The sequence below is a fragment of the Strix aluco genome, chromosome 16, assembly GCF_031877795.1.
Source record: "Strix aluco isolate bStrAlu1 chromosome 16, bStrAlu1.hap1, whole genome shotgun sequence".
NCBI classification, from domain to species: Eukaryota; Metazoa; Chordata; class Aves; order Strigiformes; family Strigidae; genus Strix; species Strix aluco.
This window is the reverse complement of record NC_133946.1, coordinates 5,545,447-5,563,229: the sequence shown is the minus strand read 5'-3', so window position 1 is coordinate 5,563,229 and position 17,783 is coordinate 5,545,447. Positions and strand designations below refer to the sequence as shown.

The following is a 17,783-nucleotide window of genomic DNA, read 5'->3' as shown; positions in this document are numbered from 1 at the left end:
CTTCCAAAAAGAAGATAGCAGTAGCTGCTTCTAGAACTTTCTTTATCTTCCTTGACTTTTCTTGTCAACATTGTAGGTCTGTTTCGGGACAGGCAATGTTGAGATTTTCAAAAATTTTAGTGCTAGATTTCTAGCTGTGTTGTCAAATAAGAGCATTTCTTTGTTTTGGTTTGTTTCTTTTTTAAAACAACCAAACCCAACCCAGAAGGTATTACTCATGCTGATTAAATCTATTTTTTCCAAGAGGAATTATGCTGTAATTTAGATTGGTTTTGGTTTGTGTTGCTACAAAATAATTGCAATCCTAAATAACACTTGAGACTGTTGTGACCAAGTTTTTTGAGTACATTTCTGAATGGGTTAATCCTATGCAAGAAATAAAAAGGTACTTTTAATTTTCTATTGATCCTTCACATTTTTCTAAAGGAATTTTTCTACAGAGATGGAAGATAAAAGTGAAAGGTCTGTTTATTGCTTGTGTACATTATTTCTGGTAAGGATTACATGGAAATAACTTGAGTGGAAATCAGTATCAGATATTTCTTAGAAATTTTAAGAGTAATTTAAGAGGATTTGTGTATTTTCTGGAATTCATGTTAATTTTTGCAATTTTGTAAGTTAAATGCCAATTATGCTTTTATATTAATTTATGAGAAATAATACAGATTTTGTTAATTAGTTTAATATCCCACTCAATAGCCAGTACCAGATTTTTACAAGGATAGTACAAGTAACAGTACAGTGCAAAAAAGCCCCCATATCATAAGAGAGGTTCTCTGAATCTGATCAACAGTGATAATGTGAGAGCTTATAGAGAAAATAAATGTTTTCAGGAGCTTGGAATTTTTAATGTATGCAAGTATTTTCAAAACCTAGCTAAATTCTTGTGGTTGGTTGTATTTTAAAAAACACCGACACTTTTTGAGTGTTTTAGTTTTGTGCTTATAAATTGGTTTCAGTGAATATACTTTTGGCTTTGTTACAGCAGAAGATAAATCAGAATGCTTAAATAGATTATGGGAGCATTTATATGGTATGGATATACTATATATAAAAAAAAATTATTTCTGTGTCAGTTCTTCATTTCTTTGTATGAATGGTGCAATCTAATATTGGATGATGCGCCAACCAGATTTTTTCCTCCATAAACTTTGTAAAATATTATGGGAAAGTTCTGCTTCTAGAGCATAGGCTTAGGAAGCATGATGGTATAACACAAAGAAATTAAATCATGACAACCTAAAGATCTTGAAAGATCATAATTTTCACTTCTAGCCACAGTAGAGTTGTATTATTAGTCTCATGAATATTCAGTTTTTTTATTATTATGGCATTTCCATTAAAAAGCCTTTATTTATGTTTTCTAGAAAGTTTTTCTGAAAAATGTTTGAGACTTTCTTCATTGCCTTTGAATTTCTGTTCTTATCCAAAGGGATTTTGTGGTTGAATCTTTCAAGAGATAAGTTAAAAAATTTCTCTTAAAAGGTGCTTAACTTCAGAGTATATAATTTTTGTAAATGAGTTTAGTTCACATAAATTTCTATTTATTACGATTGCGCTTGATAAGTGGTTTTCAGAAACTGTTTCACATAAAAAATAATTTGAGAAGTGAAAAAACCCCAAGCAGTTATTCATATTGAAGGATATAGAGAACTTGTTCTACTTTAGCTTGCATGGAGTCTGATTTTTTCCTCTCAAGTCAACAGAGGTCAGTTGATTTAACTGAGAGGAAAGAGTAATGGGAATTCAGAGATGCAGAAACTAGAGAAGATGCTGTTCAGTTACATTTCTGCTTTGGTTTAAATAAACTGTCAGAAAACAATAAAAATCTGTCTCTTTCTAAAGGCCAGGATGTTTTCTGTAGGGTATAGAATTATTGATACTTTATTATTAATTTGAAAAGAAACTATTTCCAAAGTTCAGTTGCAGTCATACTACCTCTGCACTGCTAAGTGAAGAGCCAGTTATTTCTGTCAACAAAATAATTCTTGACTTCTAAGCAGTTAAGTACCAGTGTTGTCAGGCCAAAGGAGGGGAATGCACATGGGCCAGCTTCTAGAAACAGTACTGCTGTTTTACAGATAAATGAAGACTTAAACCAACATTAATTTCTACCTAATTTTCTTGTGTTTCTCCCATTAGTGGAATCATGCAGCCCAACCTGCCTTGGTTCAAGGTGACTGGGTCCCAAGTCATTGTTTCTTGGGGAAGTGTCAGGAGCAAAGCCTCCTGATCAGCCTATTGATCAAATGGAGCCTGACTACAGAAGCCTCTCTAGAATGAGCCTACAGAAACTGCAGATCCATCAGGAGAGCAGTGTTCACCATTCCAGAGTCTTAGCTGCCCTTCTGCTGCTTCCTTGCTTTCTCTTGTCGGGACCTGCTGCACACCAGTTGCTCAGTCTCCCCTCTTTGCAGGCAAACCGTTTGCTCCAGACGTTCTTGTCCGTGCTGTGGCTGGCAGTTAACCAGCCTTTTGAAGTCACCTTATCTCTGTGTGAAATTTGATCACCCTATCAACCTTCTCGAGTATGACATAGAAAACCTTTTCTGGTTTTTGTGAAGTTTTTGATGGTGGGAATGTGAAACTTCAATCTATTATCAGGAACTTTGGGTTTCAAGAGACTTACTATAGGAATTTCAGTGCCCAGTTTTACTCAACTTGTGCTGAATTTGTACCAGTGTATGTTTTAGAGAACATTCAGAGCTCCTTCAATGTGTCATCAGGTTTAGTCCGAAGACTGGAGAGTATGACTGCGTCTGCCTGGTATTACTAAATACCTTCCAGTCTTAGTTTGTGTATCCAAAAAACCAGACATGGTATATGTTCATGGGCGTTAAGTATTCCTCAGGAACAAGGTAATATATATTGTTTATCAAAAGGTGTAACTTGAGCCCATAGAGCATGTCACATCAGTGATTGAAGTGGGATTGCTGTTAAGGTGGGTATTCCTGTGCTATCCTACATCTACTTAGCACATGTAATGATGATAGAGAAGATAACACTGAAGTCCAATCCTGCTATTTCTTGGTAACCTAAATACATAGCTTTTTCCTTGCACAGTGAACCTGAAATCAATGGTACTATGTCTCGAAAACTTACATTTTCTGTGCTAGTTAGGTTAGTTCGGGTCAGGAGATAGATATATAGATATATATATATATATAGAGAGATATATATATATATATATGCCTGTGCTGCCATCACACTGATCTGTGGTATAGAACTATGATGTAATTTTTTAAATTGATACACAATACGTCAGCCTTTCTTGCAGACACATTCTTACAAAGCAGCCGGTGCTGATTGCTTCTCATAGTCCCATGTCCTTTTGTATCCATCAAATGAGCAAGTCCAAACAAAGCAGTCAAGCAAGTGGCATTCCTCTAAACTCAAGAATGTAAGGAAATGGGAAGAGTATGAATCTGCAGTTGGCTGTACCAAATGATTGCCCTTTTGTTCTGAAAGGATTGCTGGGGGTGGTGGTGGTAGGTCACAGCCCCTAAAAAGGTTACTCTGACATGACTGCAATTCTGCATAAAATATGAAAGTATTTTCAAAAAGGCATTATGACTATATTGAATGGTATGTTTTCTTCCAGCATATGAGATCAACAAAAGAAGCTTTTAAATTAACAGTCGGTTTATTACTGTTCTAAGGTAAAGGTGTTGTCTTCTTTACTCAACAGCGTTTCCTTGATATGACGTTTGGAGCCGGAGGTCATACTACAGCTCTTCTAGAGAAAGCCAGCGACATTACAATATATGCACTGGACAGGGACCCCACAGCTTATAAAATAGCTCAGCAGCTTTCAGAATCGTACCCGTAAGTTCTCTTCTCCTGTCTTAAATATGGTCGAGATAAGGTTGATACTGTGGTATTATATGCACGATTTTATATACTTTTATAGTTTTTATATAAAGTTTGTAATGGCTTATTGTAGAGTAGTATTACATGCTGTATGTACCCCATTAAATAAGAGATCCAATTCAATTTATTTATGAGTATTTGCATGCAAGTTCTTCTGAGGTTTTTTGGAGTTAAATGCATCTTCTGTACTCTGTTAATTTTGACTGTGCATCAAGTAGCCAATTTTATATTTAAAAATTGATTTAAAGAAGATTCATGTGCTCTAATGGCAGGTTGTACAAAAACATACAGTTTGTGGTAAATATTTCACAAAAAAGGATGGACTTAATATACTTTTAAATTAATGAGGTAATTTATGGGTTATGAATATTGTAATTTTAAAAAAACAAAAAATAATTGTAATTCGGTATTAGTTTTGCTAAATATTTTGCCACTGACTTCAGAAACTACTAAACAATTTAATAAGCTACTCTTCTCTGTAAAGCTCATGCTTCAATTTTCTTTTTAAATAGTGCTGAATTTGCTAAATGGAAAAAAAGCTAAATAAAAATGCTAAGGTTTTTTGTTATACAAAGTTCTTGTTCCTTTATTCAAGAAACAGCCCAGTCAGAGCATGAGTACATTCATACAAAAGTGTGCAATATAGAGTTGAATGTGAGCTTTTCAGAAAGTGCTATTGTTTAAATTTGACCAAGAAGTAAAAATATGTAGATAAAAATTAAATAATACTAAATAATTAATAGTTAGGAAATTTAGGGCAAGTAGGAAGGAGAGGACACCTACTGTTAGGTTGAAAACGTTATTTATTTCAAAAGAGCTTTTACATGGGGAAAAGCAATTCTTTCCAATAAAACAACTGGAAGAGGCGGATAAAGAAACAGTTGGTTGTTCAGTCATGTTTCCCCACATAAAAAGAGTTCTAAGACAGCAGCACTGTTCAAGCAATGCAGAAGGTATTCCTCACATTTTCTAAAAGAAAAGGCTGAACTGTGCATTCCTTTCTTCAAGTGCCATTGTCAGAGGCCCAGTGGGAAAAATGCAGGCATGTGACAAGACAACATAGCTCAGTTTCCAGTCATCCTACTCTGTAAGACCACTTAAATATATTTCTCTAAATTTTCACTTCTTTGTGGGCTGAAGCAACATGCGGTGTATACTTAAATATTTGTGGAATTCCTCTCTCAACTGTTATTTCTCCAGGGAATGCTCTTTTTGACAGAATAATGTGGAGAATATTGGCAAGGAAAGTCCATTTCTTTTTAAACTAAGCCTGCAAACACTTTCCACCAGATGTCATGGGAGTTGTAAAGTCTTCTGTTCTTTGTGTCATAGGAAAAAAAAAAAAAGTCCAAATCAAAGCTAATACTATCTAATAAAAATTTTCAGAAACATTCACACAACATAATACAATGATGAACAGTCCTCTGACTCAATCTGTGTTCATCTGTAAAGTACCCTAGCAAACCTGGGTGTGAAGGAAGTTTATTTGCCAGATGGACGAGGAGATCTTAGAAGTGTTGGATGTTGTTCTGCCAATGATTGACATTGTTAATTCTCGGACTGATTATGTTTGTGAGAAGATGAACTTTAATCAATATAGTATTACAGTTGATGTGACTTCCTATGGCTTTATAAACAAAGGAGGCCTCCTGGTTCCTATTTTTGTTTGTAAAATCATATAAACTTGGTTACGTGGACTCCAGACATGGCATTGTCCAGCTTTACAGATGCAAGTTATCATTAGAATGAAGTGGATTCTGAGATAACATAGTGTTAGGTTGTTAGTGAAGAGTCTTAATCACTGAAAGATGACTGCATGCCACTTGAATGTATGTTGTAAGATACAGAGCAGTAGTCTTAATTGTTTTGGTGTCTTCCCTCATCTCCCATCTTTCCTATTAGAAAGAACAGGTGGGTTCTTTTTCAAAAGGTAAATATATCTCTTTTCATAATAGTTTATGTTGAAAATTAAGGTAAAAGAATTTTCATATACGGTGTATGTGCTCATTGTTAATCTGCTTTCCCTGGGAAGTCAGTTGCATAAAGCATTGTTAAAAGGACAAAGGAGGAGCTACATAACTTATAAATAACAGGTAAAGCTAAGGTTCGTTTACAAATGAGTTGCAAGTATAAATGATTTACTTAGGAGATATGGAGCCTTTTATAAATGGATTTTTTCTTTCCAAATTTGTTAAAAGGTAGTTGATCTAATATTATGAGGTTTTATTGTCTATTTTCTGCACTGTGTTAGAAATAAACCTTTTGCCATAATTTTACCAGTTAAATTCAAATCTGTGTTGGCATCAAAAGCTCACGGAACTCCAGTTGACATCTTTATTGGGTCAGCAGGTAAAACAGTTCCCTGGTTCACCAGGGAGCCACAGAAATAGTTGTGTTATCTTAAAAATGGCAATGGCTGCTAGCATGCAGTTGCAAGCTGAGAGAAATGAAGGGCTGTCCCTTTTGGAAGAAGCACAGCCATAAGTGTAACTGACTGAAGACCTGCAGCACAAAAGTATAAACTTCACCATTGTTTTTCTGTTCTAGTGTTTTTTCCCCTCTTTTGTTTAACATTGCTGTTTTGGGAAGAGGTTATTTGACTTGCTGAAATACTTCACTTCCTTTAGAGGTGACAGCACAAGGGCGGGAAAAGGCTGTTATGCAACTGTAACCAGTAGAATCTGAATCCCACTAGGGCTGAAATTGCGAATGCAAATTTGGGCAAATTCAGTCATACATCAACTGAAATGTCTTTTGCTGTTTTATTTCTACTTAAAACAGAATACTGTACCTGTGTAATTGAGTATGTTAATAACTTACAACGTATCAACTACATGACAGATCTTGAGTCTTGCAGTAGTATTTGCAGTAGTTCGTCCTACCATAAAAAACTTCAATTCTAAATACTCGGTGTTAGTTGCTGTTGTTTATTCTGGTTAGGTAACACTAATAATTCTAGTAAGATCATATAGTACTGTTACTCACTATGAGGCTTCATTTCTTAAGCATCCTGTATCTTAAGTCACTGAGTTACAAGATTACTAATACTTAAGTTGCAGAAATATGCCGAAAGATATGGTTGGGAGAGGAGATAGGTATGGCTAAACTAGGGTATTTTTCTATATTCAGAACTAATAAATGAAGTCCGCCTTGTACTTAGCCAGAAGACAGCTGGAGTAATAAGTCACTGACTGAGAACACTGAGGAAAAACACATTTGATGTTTGTATTTTAACTATACTCTTTGCTTGTTGGTAGTGATTTTGTCAGATCTAAAATCTGAAGAGGGTGAAGTTCCAACTGCAATTCTTGCATTCATTTAGCTTCTCTGTTTATTATTTTTATTTTTTATAATATGTAGTGCTGCTTTAATAAGGAGAAAATGGGTCAGGGCCTGTTAGATATTCAGTGTGTGGGTGGGAATCCTTTGACGTGCATTCTGGGGAAGCCTCTAACTTGGGAATTGCTGCTGAGAATCCAGGAGAACAAGAAAAAATACAGTCAGTAGCAATATATATTACAAGTAAACCCTTTCACGCCCACTGAAAGGGAGAGGTTAGAGAGGTGGCTGAAATCTGGCAATTAATCGGTATCATTGCAAGCTTTTAAGTATGAGAAGCCTATGCAAAGCCTACGCAGAGGAGACAATATGTTCTTTGTAATTCTGTGAGCAGAATAAGAAATTGTGCCACAAAAGTAAGAATAAATAAGATAAAATTTCTCATACAATTTAACTACCACTTTGTTGTAGTTCTAAAGTAATTTTGAGGTTTGATGGTGCTTGTGGGTTTTGCTTTCAGGGTTACACAAAATTTACAGAAAAAGTGGGATAGAACCATCAGCTGTGCATTGTTTGTTCTGGGGAAAATGCAAATTTTTTTACTCAGTTCTAGGGAAAACAGAACTTTTTTTTCAGCTGCAATGAACTTACTTTAAGTGCTTGTGAATTGTAGCTGAATTTAATGCTTTTGCTGCTACATGTTATTTAGATAGGCTGCTATTTAACTTTTGACTGTAGTGCATAAGGGGTACAATTAATAGTGTGCAGTCAAGGCATATTCATTATATTTGTGCCTTGACTATTTCTAAGTAAGTTAATTAGTTACCTATAGCATTATTGCTTTCTAAAGAATTCTCCACGTATGTCAACATCTGGCTGCTTCTCGTATGAAGGCAACATAGATAAATGAGTTGCCTTAAATATGAGATAGAAAAATGCCATTGAGAGCTCTAAAAAGACCTTTAAATGCCATTACATTAAAATAGTGCTTTTCTTTATTTTGTTCCCCAAAAGGTTTATTTGGGTAACAAACCCAAATATACTTCCTAATAGAAACATAAGAAATAAAAATTCTTTCTCTTGTTGCTGAAGTTCTAGCTGTGCAGGTTTCAGCATGACTTAAAAACCTTTCCTTGCTTTCATACGTACAGTCTGATCCTTCAATACGTCAAGTTCCTCGTTCAAATTTGGGCCCAATTCAAAGTTACCCTGATATACAAAACACTTGCAAGAATCTACTTATAACAATTGTTTTTCTTCCCTCTACTTTTTACGTTCTTTTATAACTTGGCCCTTTAGTGCTTTCTTAAAACCTTGTAAACTTCAGAGGGAAAGGTTGTGGATGTTGTTTAAGTGGAGTAAAGCCTTTGACACCATTTCCCACAGCATTCTCCTGGAGAAACTGTCTGCTTGTGGCCTTGATGGGTATACTCTTTGCTGTGTTAAAAGCTGGTTGGATGGCTGGGCACGAAGAGTTATTACGGAGTTAAATCCAGTTGGCAGCTGGTCACAAGTGGTGTTCCCCAGGGCTCAAGTATTGGGGCCAGTTCTGTTTAATATCTTTATAAGTTATCTGGATGAGGGGATCAAGGGCACCCTCAGTAAGTTTGCAGATGACACCAATTTGGGCAGGAGTGTTGTTAACTGTTCTTGTGGAATGAGAAGACTGTTATTTCTTAAGTTGATGAAGAGGAATAAGAAGCTTCTGAAATGATTTAAAACAAAGAAAAAACTCTCTAGGCATTGCTTAAGGAAGTGGAGCTGAATGTGAGTGATTTGAATTTCTTTTCAGTACCAATGTCCAGATCCTTAATTTATTTTTAAGAATGTTGTATATACCTGCTAGCTCAACTTCATATGGAATGAAGTGCCAAGTGTTACTTCGACCAGCAGTACTTTCAGACATGTCCATTATATTGGGTTTTTTTAATTCATCTATATCAGTGTGGTATACAACTGCTCAGAACATCTTTAAAGTTTAATGTTATAGCTCTTAGACACAGAGTGTTTCTGAGGACATTTCTGTGAAGCCTAATTTGGTTGTAGTTTTCTTCTAAAAGGACCAAATGTCTGTGTTTTTTCAAAGTAAATAATTATGATGCTGAAATAATTTTTGAATGTACATGATCCATAAAGGAGACATCGACTTTCCCTTTCAGCAAGTTTTCCATCTTCTTGGTTTTCATGAGAAAGCTTCTTATAAATGTTTAGATGACTTAAGTAGTTTTATATTACTTTTACTATTTCATTACTAAAATACATGTAAAACATTTTCTGCTTGTTTGAACTTAAATTCTAATTAAAAATGTTTTAAAACGTATGTGGCAAAAAAATATTTAGAACTATCTTTTATAAACATTTAAAGATTTTTTTTTTTTTTGTAGCTGAGCAGTTGAGTTCTGGATGTATTTTCATCAAAGTAACAAACCAATTTGGTGTTTATAAAAATAATCAGTGTTTCATAAAGGAAACTGATAGAGTACTCCTTTCAATATTTTTTATTTTTTCATAAGAGCAAAACTCAAGATTCTGCTTTTTCAATGAGAAGGAGGAAGAGAAGAGAAGAGAACATAGGTTCTTATTTGAGGGTTTTTACACTTGATAGTTGTCTACAGATCTCTTTGTCCTGTTGAGAACATGATATCTTCATATTTCTCAGCAAAGTTACTATTTTAGCTTGCTGTTTGTCAAGAGCTGTATATTTAGCTTATTTTCGTTCACATGTACAATAGGAGGTATTGAGACATTCTGCACAAAACAAGAGGACATAAACTGTATTGAAATACTCCTCCTTGTATCAGACAATAAAGGCAAAAGTATATTTCATCAGTATATAGATTATAATTTTTGAGAGGAGAAGATTCTAGCATTTTCATATGAAGGTGGAGATGATATAAATGTGTGGACAAAAAAGTGCTTGTCACTAAGAGAAGATGTGTTGGTATTTAAGCTAAACATGTTTACTAAGTAACTAAAACAAAAAAGCTGATAGCCTCTGATGCATAACTTTAATTCTTCAAATTTGATAAAAAGAAAAACAGGTAACTAAATGAAAATATTTGTCAACACATCTTTGTTTCAGTATTGAGCTTCACACTTAACTAAGTATGAAATACACAAATGTATAGAGAAGTTATTTGGAGTTCAGATTATTTTTCTGATTGAGTCATTGTACTTTGAATGATGTTATTCTTATCTTAGATACATTAAGATTATGCATATAAGTGACATAGACCATAAAAATGAATTACTTTGACTACATAATTCTATTTTTTTTGTCATAATAATAAAAAACATCATTTGCATTTTAATTTGATTTTGGCCTTTGTGACTCAGCTATGCCAAGTGTTGTGCAGAATATTCAAAGGACTGAAAGTAAAATCAGACAGTTAATTGCTGCCTTTGTATTTGGATGCCTGAAAAATACAGCAACTTAACTTGATGAAGCAGCAAAGATTTGGATAGATTTCAGAGTATTTCTGTGTAAAACCTCGGTGGGAAAAGATGTATAACGTGGAATGGAAGTTACCTGTAGCCTTGTCACCACTGAATGGTGCAAGTGTTTGAGACCAATATTGACTAGTAAGTGGTCCTAACTCTTGACACACATAGATTTATAAGAAATAATACAAATGTCATGTTTCAACAGCAGAAACAATCTGTAATATTGGTATTGTTTACTCAACAGTCTTACACTGATCATGAGAATGTAGAGGCTGCTGAAACTTAAATTTTTAAATAGGAGTCTGGAAAACAAAACCAGATTTTTTCTGATGATGATGTCCAGATTGGCCACTCATCTTCAAGGTGATCTGTACCACCTGCCAGGCTAGGAAGGGGAAGAGGCTAAGAAGCACTCCCTTCCCCCAAGCCATTGTGTCTTTATCTTCAGGAAAGCACCATTATGTTTTTTATTCCGATGATTGTGTGGGGACCTGAAAACCTGCACACTTGCCCCTCGAAAGAAACTAGGAACCAGTTCCTGTGAAACTGGGAGAGCAGCTGTTAAAAAGCCAACTTTTCTGATATCAAGTAAGGTTTAATCCACTTCTACATTGTCTCTTCCCACCCATTCTGAAGACGTGTGCTGCATGTTACTGTATTTTCCATCAGTTTAAGATAGTAGTTCATTCTCCTTCATCTCAGTCATGTCTACTAGCTGTTTTTAATGAACAGAGTGATTTGCTGCAAAAGACAAGGCAAAAATCTCATTCAGTTGACTGAGCATCAGAACGAGTTTTGATTCTTTGCAATACAGCCTAGGTTAAGGTGGAGCAATGTGTGACCATCCAAGCATGGAGCAGAAGAGTGTACCTGAATTCAACCCTTCTCACAGTCTGTGTTTGTTAAAAGAAGTGGATGTTAGCACTTGGTGAGCCTGGTATTAAGATATGACCTTCTGGCATTTAGTAATATTTAATCTAAGAACTAATAATATATGAGGTTATGCTAGTACCTTTCAATCTTCTGAAAAAAATAATAAAAATTCTGTGTCACAGCAGAATTGAATGTACAGTTTGCTTTTCCAACTAGCAGAACCAAAAATGTGTGCCCATTTTGAATAATCAGTGCTGTCACTTTGTGAAACTTTGTGGTGCAGCAAAGCTCATTTCACTTAGAGGGCATTTGGAGAGCATTGTGGATACTGGCTCCAAGATTATAAAGGGCAACTTCTTAGGTCAAGCTAAGAAAAGATTGTATATATAACATGAAATTTTCTTCTTATACAGAGAGTTATTGTTTCCAAGGTGAATCTATTATATGTGTCAAAACTTGCAGTTAAGGAAAGACTGAGTATGAAGGTTAATGACAGTGTGATATTCTTTATCATGTTAATGAGGGGAACCCCACAAATAGGATTATTTTTACAGTGTGCTTAAGGTAGGATTTTTGAATTAGGGTTTATAGTACAAAGTAGATGAAACCACTCACATCATTCTTGTGGTAAAGAATTTCTATATTATTGTTCCCAGGTATTTGGATTACTACAGGTTTGTGGGCAATTTAATAGAATAAGCAGCACTCATGGAAGACGCTGGTATTCTTGGTCTCATCTGTTCCTTTGTTTTGCATGGTCCTGTACCTGATGGACAGGGCATCAAGGCTATGTCCGGAGGAAACCTTGAATTCTGTTTCTTTGGATAACTTTCAGGAAACAGATGGACTGAAAAAGAAGCTGTTGTACGCTTTTGATAATAATTTGATGTCCTTTTTCATAGCTGTTTGCTTGAGACACTAGTTTATTGTAAATGCAGATATATTGCAGCAAGAAATAGGAATAAAACAAAATTCTACTGTATTTTAAAAACTTCTAAAAATTCTATACTTTTTCTGTGCAATGATTTCATGGCCCAACGACCTTTATCTCACTAAGGCTAGAAACAAGAACTGAACCTTATTGTATAATCAGGGGAATTTCTTGTTTTCCAAGGGATGTGTTTCCATTTTTAATTCTCATAGTTAATAAGATATTGAACAATGAGAAATAGAGGTGTGCAGAACTAAAAATGTCTTGTCCTCTCCTCTCTCTAACCATAACTACAAAAAGAAAAGTCAATATCTGGGTACCAATCTGGAAGCTTCTCAGTGAGTCAGTGTTGGAAGTTTATTAGAAATAGAATAATATGTAATAAAATTCCGGTACACAAAAATGTGTTTATCCCTTAATTCTGCAGCCCAATATGTAGTGTACACACTTTAATTACTGAACCTTACTTAAGTTTTAAACTCAAAATTGCATTCCCCTGGCAGTTCTGACAGGGCTTTCTCTCTGTAAGGAAACTCATTTCTCCTGTGAGAAGGTGCGAGTCACGCATTGATCCTTTGTACCAATAGCCTTTGAATCCACCTTTTTGCCCATACATTCAGTTTGTGCCTTTCATGTTGGTTACCAAGGTAATAGAGGAAAAAAAAATAAAAAGCTGTATTAAAATCAAATTAAATCTACTGTTTATTTGTTATCCACAGAGCTAGTTACTTTGTCTTAGAAAGCAATTTTGGAAGTTTTTGGCCTTCAATAAATATATGTTGGCTGTTATCTTGCTCTTCATGTGCCGGGGAATAGTTTCCATGAGGACTTACTGTATAATTTCCACAGTGATGAAGGTGAAGTCTGCCAGCCTGTAGTTCTCTGGACAATCCTTCCTGACAGTTTTTTGAAGCTATCATGGCACTGACCTTTTTCCAGTCATCAGGGACCTTATCACCACAGTGTCTTAAAGCAGACAGAGTGGCTTCATGATAACATCAGCCAGCTCTCTCAGCACTTTCAGATAGCTGTCATCTGATTCCTTAACCTTGTACATGTCCAACTTCTGTACGTGACCATCTTGCTTAGTCCTCCTGTACAGTGGTGTTAGCACATTTCCCTCCTAGTCTTTGATAGTGGGCACTTGGAGCAGATTTTACCAGTAAATACTCAGGAAAAGACTTTATTTTACTACCTCAGCCTTTTTGGTGAAATTTATGATTAGGTCACCTGTGCCATTCTCCAGTCTTCCACGTCTTCATGACATATTTCTTCCGGTTTTAGCTTTAGACAGATTTAGGTGTTCCTAATTCCAGCCCAGTATGATCCTAGCTCAGGGTTTCTGCTTTTATACTCCCTGGTAGCTTGTCCTGCTTCTCACTCTTGGCCCTCCTTTTTTTGGCATTGCCAGGATTTTCTTGTTTAGTCAAGCTGGCCTCTTGCTGTGGCTGCCTTTTTTCTTTTTTTCAGATGGGGATGGATTCCCTTGTGCTTTCTGGAGATTGTTCATGAGAATTGACCCACTGTCCTGATCTCCTTTGCATGCCTCCCAACACTTCCTGCTTACCCATTCCCTAAACAGGCTCAGGTCTTCCTGAATCCCAGGTTTTCTAGTCTGCTACTTGTCTTCCTCACTACCATCAGGATCATCAGCAATTTTACCTGAAGTCTTAGAGTGCAGAATGGTACTGTCTAGGCTAGGATCTAGGATGTCAATGTTAAAAAGTATTTTTAGACAGTTTTATTCCTTCCATGAAGAATAATCGGTTAATGCACCATTCAGTCATTCTTCCAAAGTCTGTTTGAGTGTGTTTCGGGAGCTGAGACACCAGAAGTCAAATATTGTTGGAATGCTTGCTTCTGATACCAAAAAGTTTTTACCAATTCCACATTTTTGTTAGTATGGGTATTGTATAGTTTCCTACAAGTATTCCCTTTGGCGCTATATGAAACTGGCCCACAACTTTCTTACTATGTAAATATACAGCCTTTGTCCAATTTTCATGTACTTCAACACTTGTTGTAATTTTTTTTTCCTTTTCCTTACAGGAGAATTTACTGATTCTCAGAAAGCAGTTAAATGTGAGGATGCAGATCATATGTTAAATATATGGAAGACCATTTCTGATAAATTTCATGAATCGTTGTCATGGTTTGAGTTCAGAGGGCAACTGAGCACCATGCAGCCACTTGCTCCCTCCTCTCTCCCCCTGCCCCCAGCACTGGGAAGGAGAAAATAAAGCAAAAGGCTTGTGAATTGAGGTAAGGACAGAGAGGGATGACTCACCCATTAGTCACAGGCAAAAGACAGATTTGTTAGGTGAAGAAAAAAAGAACATAAATTTAATTCAGACACTAACAGCAGCAACATGTAACAGACAGAGTAGGACCGTGTGAACTATTACCCCATCTTAAAAACACCTTCCCCCATCCCTCCCTTCTTTCCAGGCTCAGCTTTGCTCCTGATATCTCTACCTCCTGTCCCACCATGGCACAGGGGGCAGGGAATGGGGTGTGCAGTCAATCCTGCCTGCTGCTTCCTCCTCAGGGTCAGGGGCAACTTCTGGCATTCTTCTCCTGCTCTAACGTGGTTCCCCTCTCACAGGAGACAGTCCTCCACAATCTTTCTCCGACGTGAGTCCCTCCCGTGACTTGTGGTGTTGCCTTTGTTGCTCGGGCGTGGGTCACTCCCTGTGTTGCACTGGGAACAGTGCTGAACTATAACAGTGGGGGCTGCTTTTCCCCCAGAGTGCCAGCCTCCTTCAGGCACAGTCATCTGATCTGCTGTGGGGTCCTCCCCATGTTCTGAGAGTTCTTTTATTTGAGGTTTTGGGGGGATTTTTTTTTAAGGTTCCTGTATAAAAGTAAAACTGCAAGTGATGACGGCTTGGTACTTTATTTCTTTACCACCTATGATAAGATTTGGAGAAAAAGAAAAAAGAATTGTGGTTCAGGGTTCAGTGGGAAGCTAAGCCCCTTTCTAAAGTGGCATGTGGTCTTAGAAGGTTTTCTGGGCAGGTAAAAGGGGATTGGATATTTACATTTGACTTTATTTTAGAATTACATGATTTAAAGAAAAAAGTAAAGTAGAACTTTATTGGTTTAGGTCATACCCTATGTTAACAACATTCAGGGTGAGAAAGGCAATTATTAAACTAGTGGGATATTCTTCATTTTTGGATTAAAAATCTTTTACAGGCTATTTTATTTGTTCTTCCCTGTTGCAATGTTCAATCCAGTCGCAACGTGTCATAGGTTTAACACGTCTCTAAAATGCTTTAGTCAAACTCTTCGAATATTTTAAGCTTGAATGACAATTTCAATAGAGCTTTATATGAAAAAATGAGCACCCTTTAACTAGAACCAGAATGTTCTTGGTGTTTTGGCTTTCTGACGTCTTTCTGTCCCATAATCAACTTTAAAAGGTACTGCAGGTGGCTTGGAGGTGGAGTGAGTTAACGATTAATAAGGATTTACGCAGCTTTTTGCGTCACCTTTTATTTCCAAATCATTTGCTAACAAGTCACCTAAGGGCTTAAAATCGACCAGGACAATAAACAGCAGGAGCCTGTGGTGCAGTTGATGCTGATGAACAAAGAAAAAAAATTATAGAAGTCAAAATAAGTATTACTTTATTGGTTGTACTTGATACTATAAAAATTTGTTTTATTGTAAGGAATACAAAGAACCAGTTCAAATAATGATTTTTCTCTTGTAATTTTATGTAGAACCTAAACTTTCATCTTTATATGTAACACAGTGATTATTCAATTTATCAAATGTTGCTGTATGGCTTTTTCTTAAGAACATTTACTCAAGTGGATATCAGTCTTAATATATCAGTTTTTCGGGATTTTTTTTTCCTTTTTCTGCTATTCATAAGTCTCTTTGAAGGTTTTCATTACAGCGGGAAGGTATGATATCTTCAAATATTACAAAACTAGAAGAGCAACTAGAAAATGGGCCATTTCCATGACGGTGTTGAAGGTTTCTGACTAAGGAGTGTAGTTTCTTGTGTTATTCTCATGTTCCTTTTAAAGCTCAGGATCCTTTCAAATAAGATTAAGTCTTTTATAAACATTTAACTAATGATAGCTAGTGCCTTCCGAAGAGACAAAACTTTGTTGCATGTGAAATGATGGGGTATATTATTTTCATTTTTTTTAACTTCGCTCCTTCCAGGGTATTTGATTGCATTCACTTATACATAGGCAATTCCTGTTTTTCTGAACAAAACTTTGACAAACTTTACTTTCTCACTCCAAAATTTTCGTCACAGTTTTCATATAGTAGTACTTAGATAATTTGATTACAAATACTGATTTTTGCAGTTGGTGCTGAGTTTACTCCCCTGCTTCTACAGGGTCTTATAATGTCTTTTCTGCTGAAAGTTTAGACATAGTATAGGTAACTTGTAAGTCCGTCACCAGCCTTTTGTAAGGGTGGGATTTCATGTATGTGAGCTTTCATCTGCAGTGCTGCAAGCTATTTGAATTTCCTTTGCCTTGGGAGATACATGAAATGATAAGAATGTCCTAATATTCCTGAACTAAACATTGGAGAGCCTATGGGTCAAAATAACAACTATCATTATTCCTAAACTAGACTGAAATTAATGTGATTCTGTCACAGTTTTTTCTGGAAATACATATTTTATTTCTGATTAATTTTAAAGCTCTTTGAAGGATATACAGTTATTGGGAGACTCTATGATTTAAATGCTAAACCAATAGGTGTTTTGGTGTTATTTTTAGTTAAGAGAAGGGAAGAAGCTGAAACTATAGCAGTTAAATGTCGTCTGATTGCAATCATTATTTTTCTAAAATTGCTCTTGTGGCTCAAACAGAAGGTACATAAATTGTTAATGTGATGCATGTTGTGCAGTATATTAAATAAATTGTCTATTAAAGTTTGCATGCTACAGGTAGTACTTAAAAGTACATAAAAGAGTTTGGATATGCAGTTTATGTGATCATGTCATGCCATCTTCTGAATGTATCATGATGATACATGATGTGATTTTCTAGTAAAAATATATTTCAAGTAGTATATTTTCAACAGGTTGAATAATTTTATTAAGTGAATGTGTAGCAAAGGAAAGCTACGTTCTTCCGGTGTTATGCAAAAACGCTAAATATAATTAAGAGTAGAAGGGGTTTCTCTTAGCTAGATTGGCTCATCCTGTTTCTGTTTGAGAGAAGTCAATGGGAACTTTGATGGTAAGTTTTGTTCTGTTCTTTGGTTATGCTATGGCTTATAAAGATAAAATGAATGCTTCCCAGCAGTTTGCTCTAGGAGCTTTCACTGTTTTTTTTGTCCCTCATAGGTATACTTGTGTAGTGGACTACTCTGTTGCACTTTACGTTCCTTGGATATTGAGAAATGA

General features: G+C 35.8%; 1 protein-coding gene across 1 annotated transcript in view; it reads left to right on the top strand.

The window, feature by feature from the left end:
* METTL15 (methyltransferase 15, mitochondrial 12S rRNA N4-cytidine) overlaps nt 1-17,783 on the top strand; it is a 92,185-nt gene that overhangs the window by 35,971 nt on the left and 38,431 nt on the right. Inside the window, exon 3 of the mRNA XM_074842317.1 lies at nt 3,689-3,825. Within this exon, the coding sequence (XP_074698418.1) occupies nt 3,689-3,825 (137 nt within the window). The remainder of the gene's footprint in view (nt 1-3,688; nt 3,826-17,783) is intronic.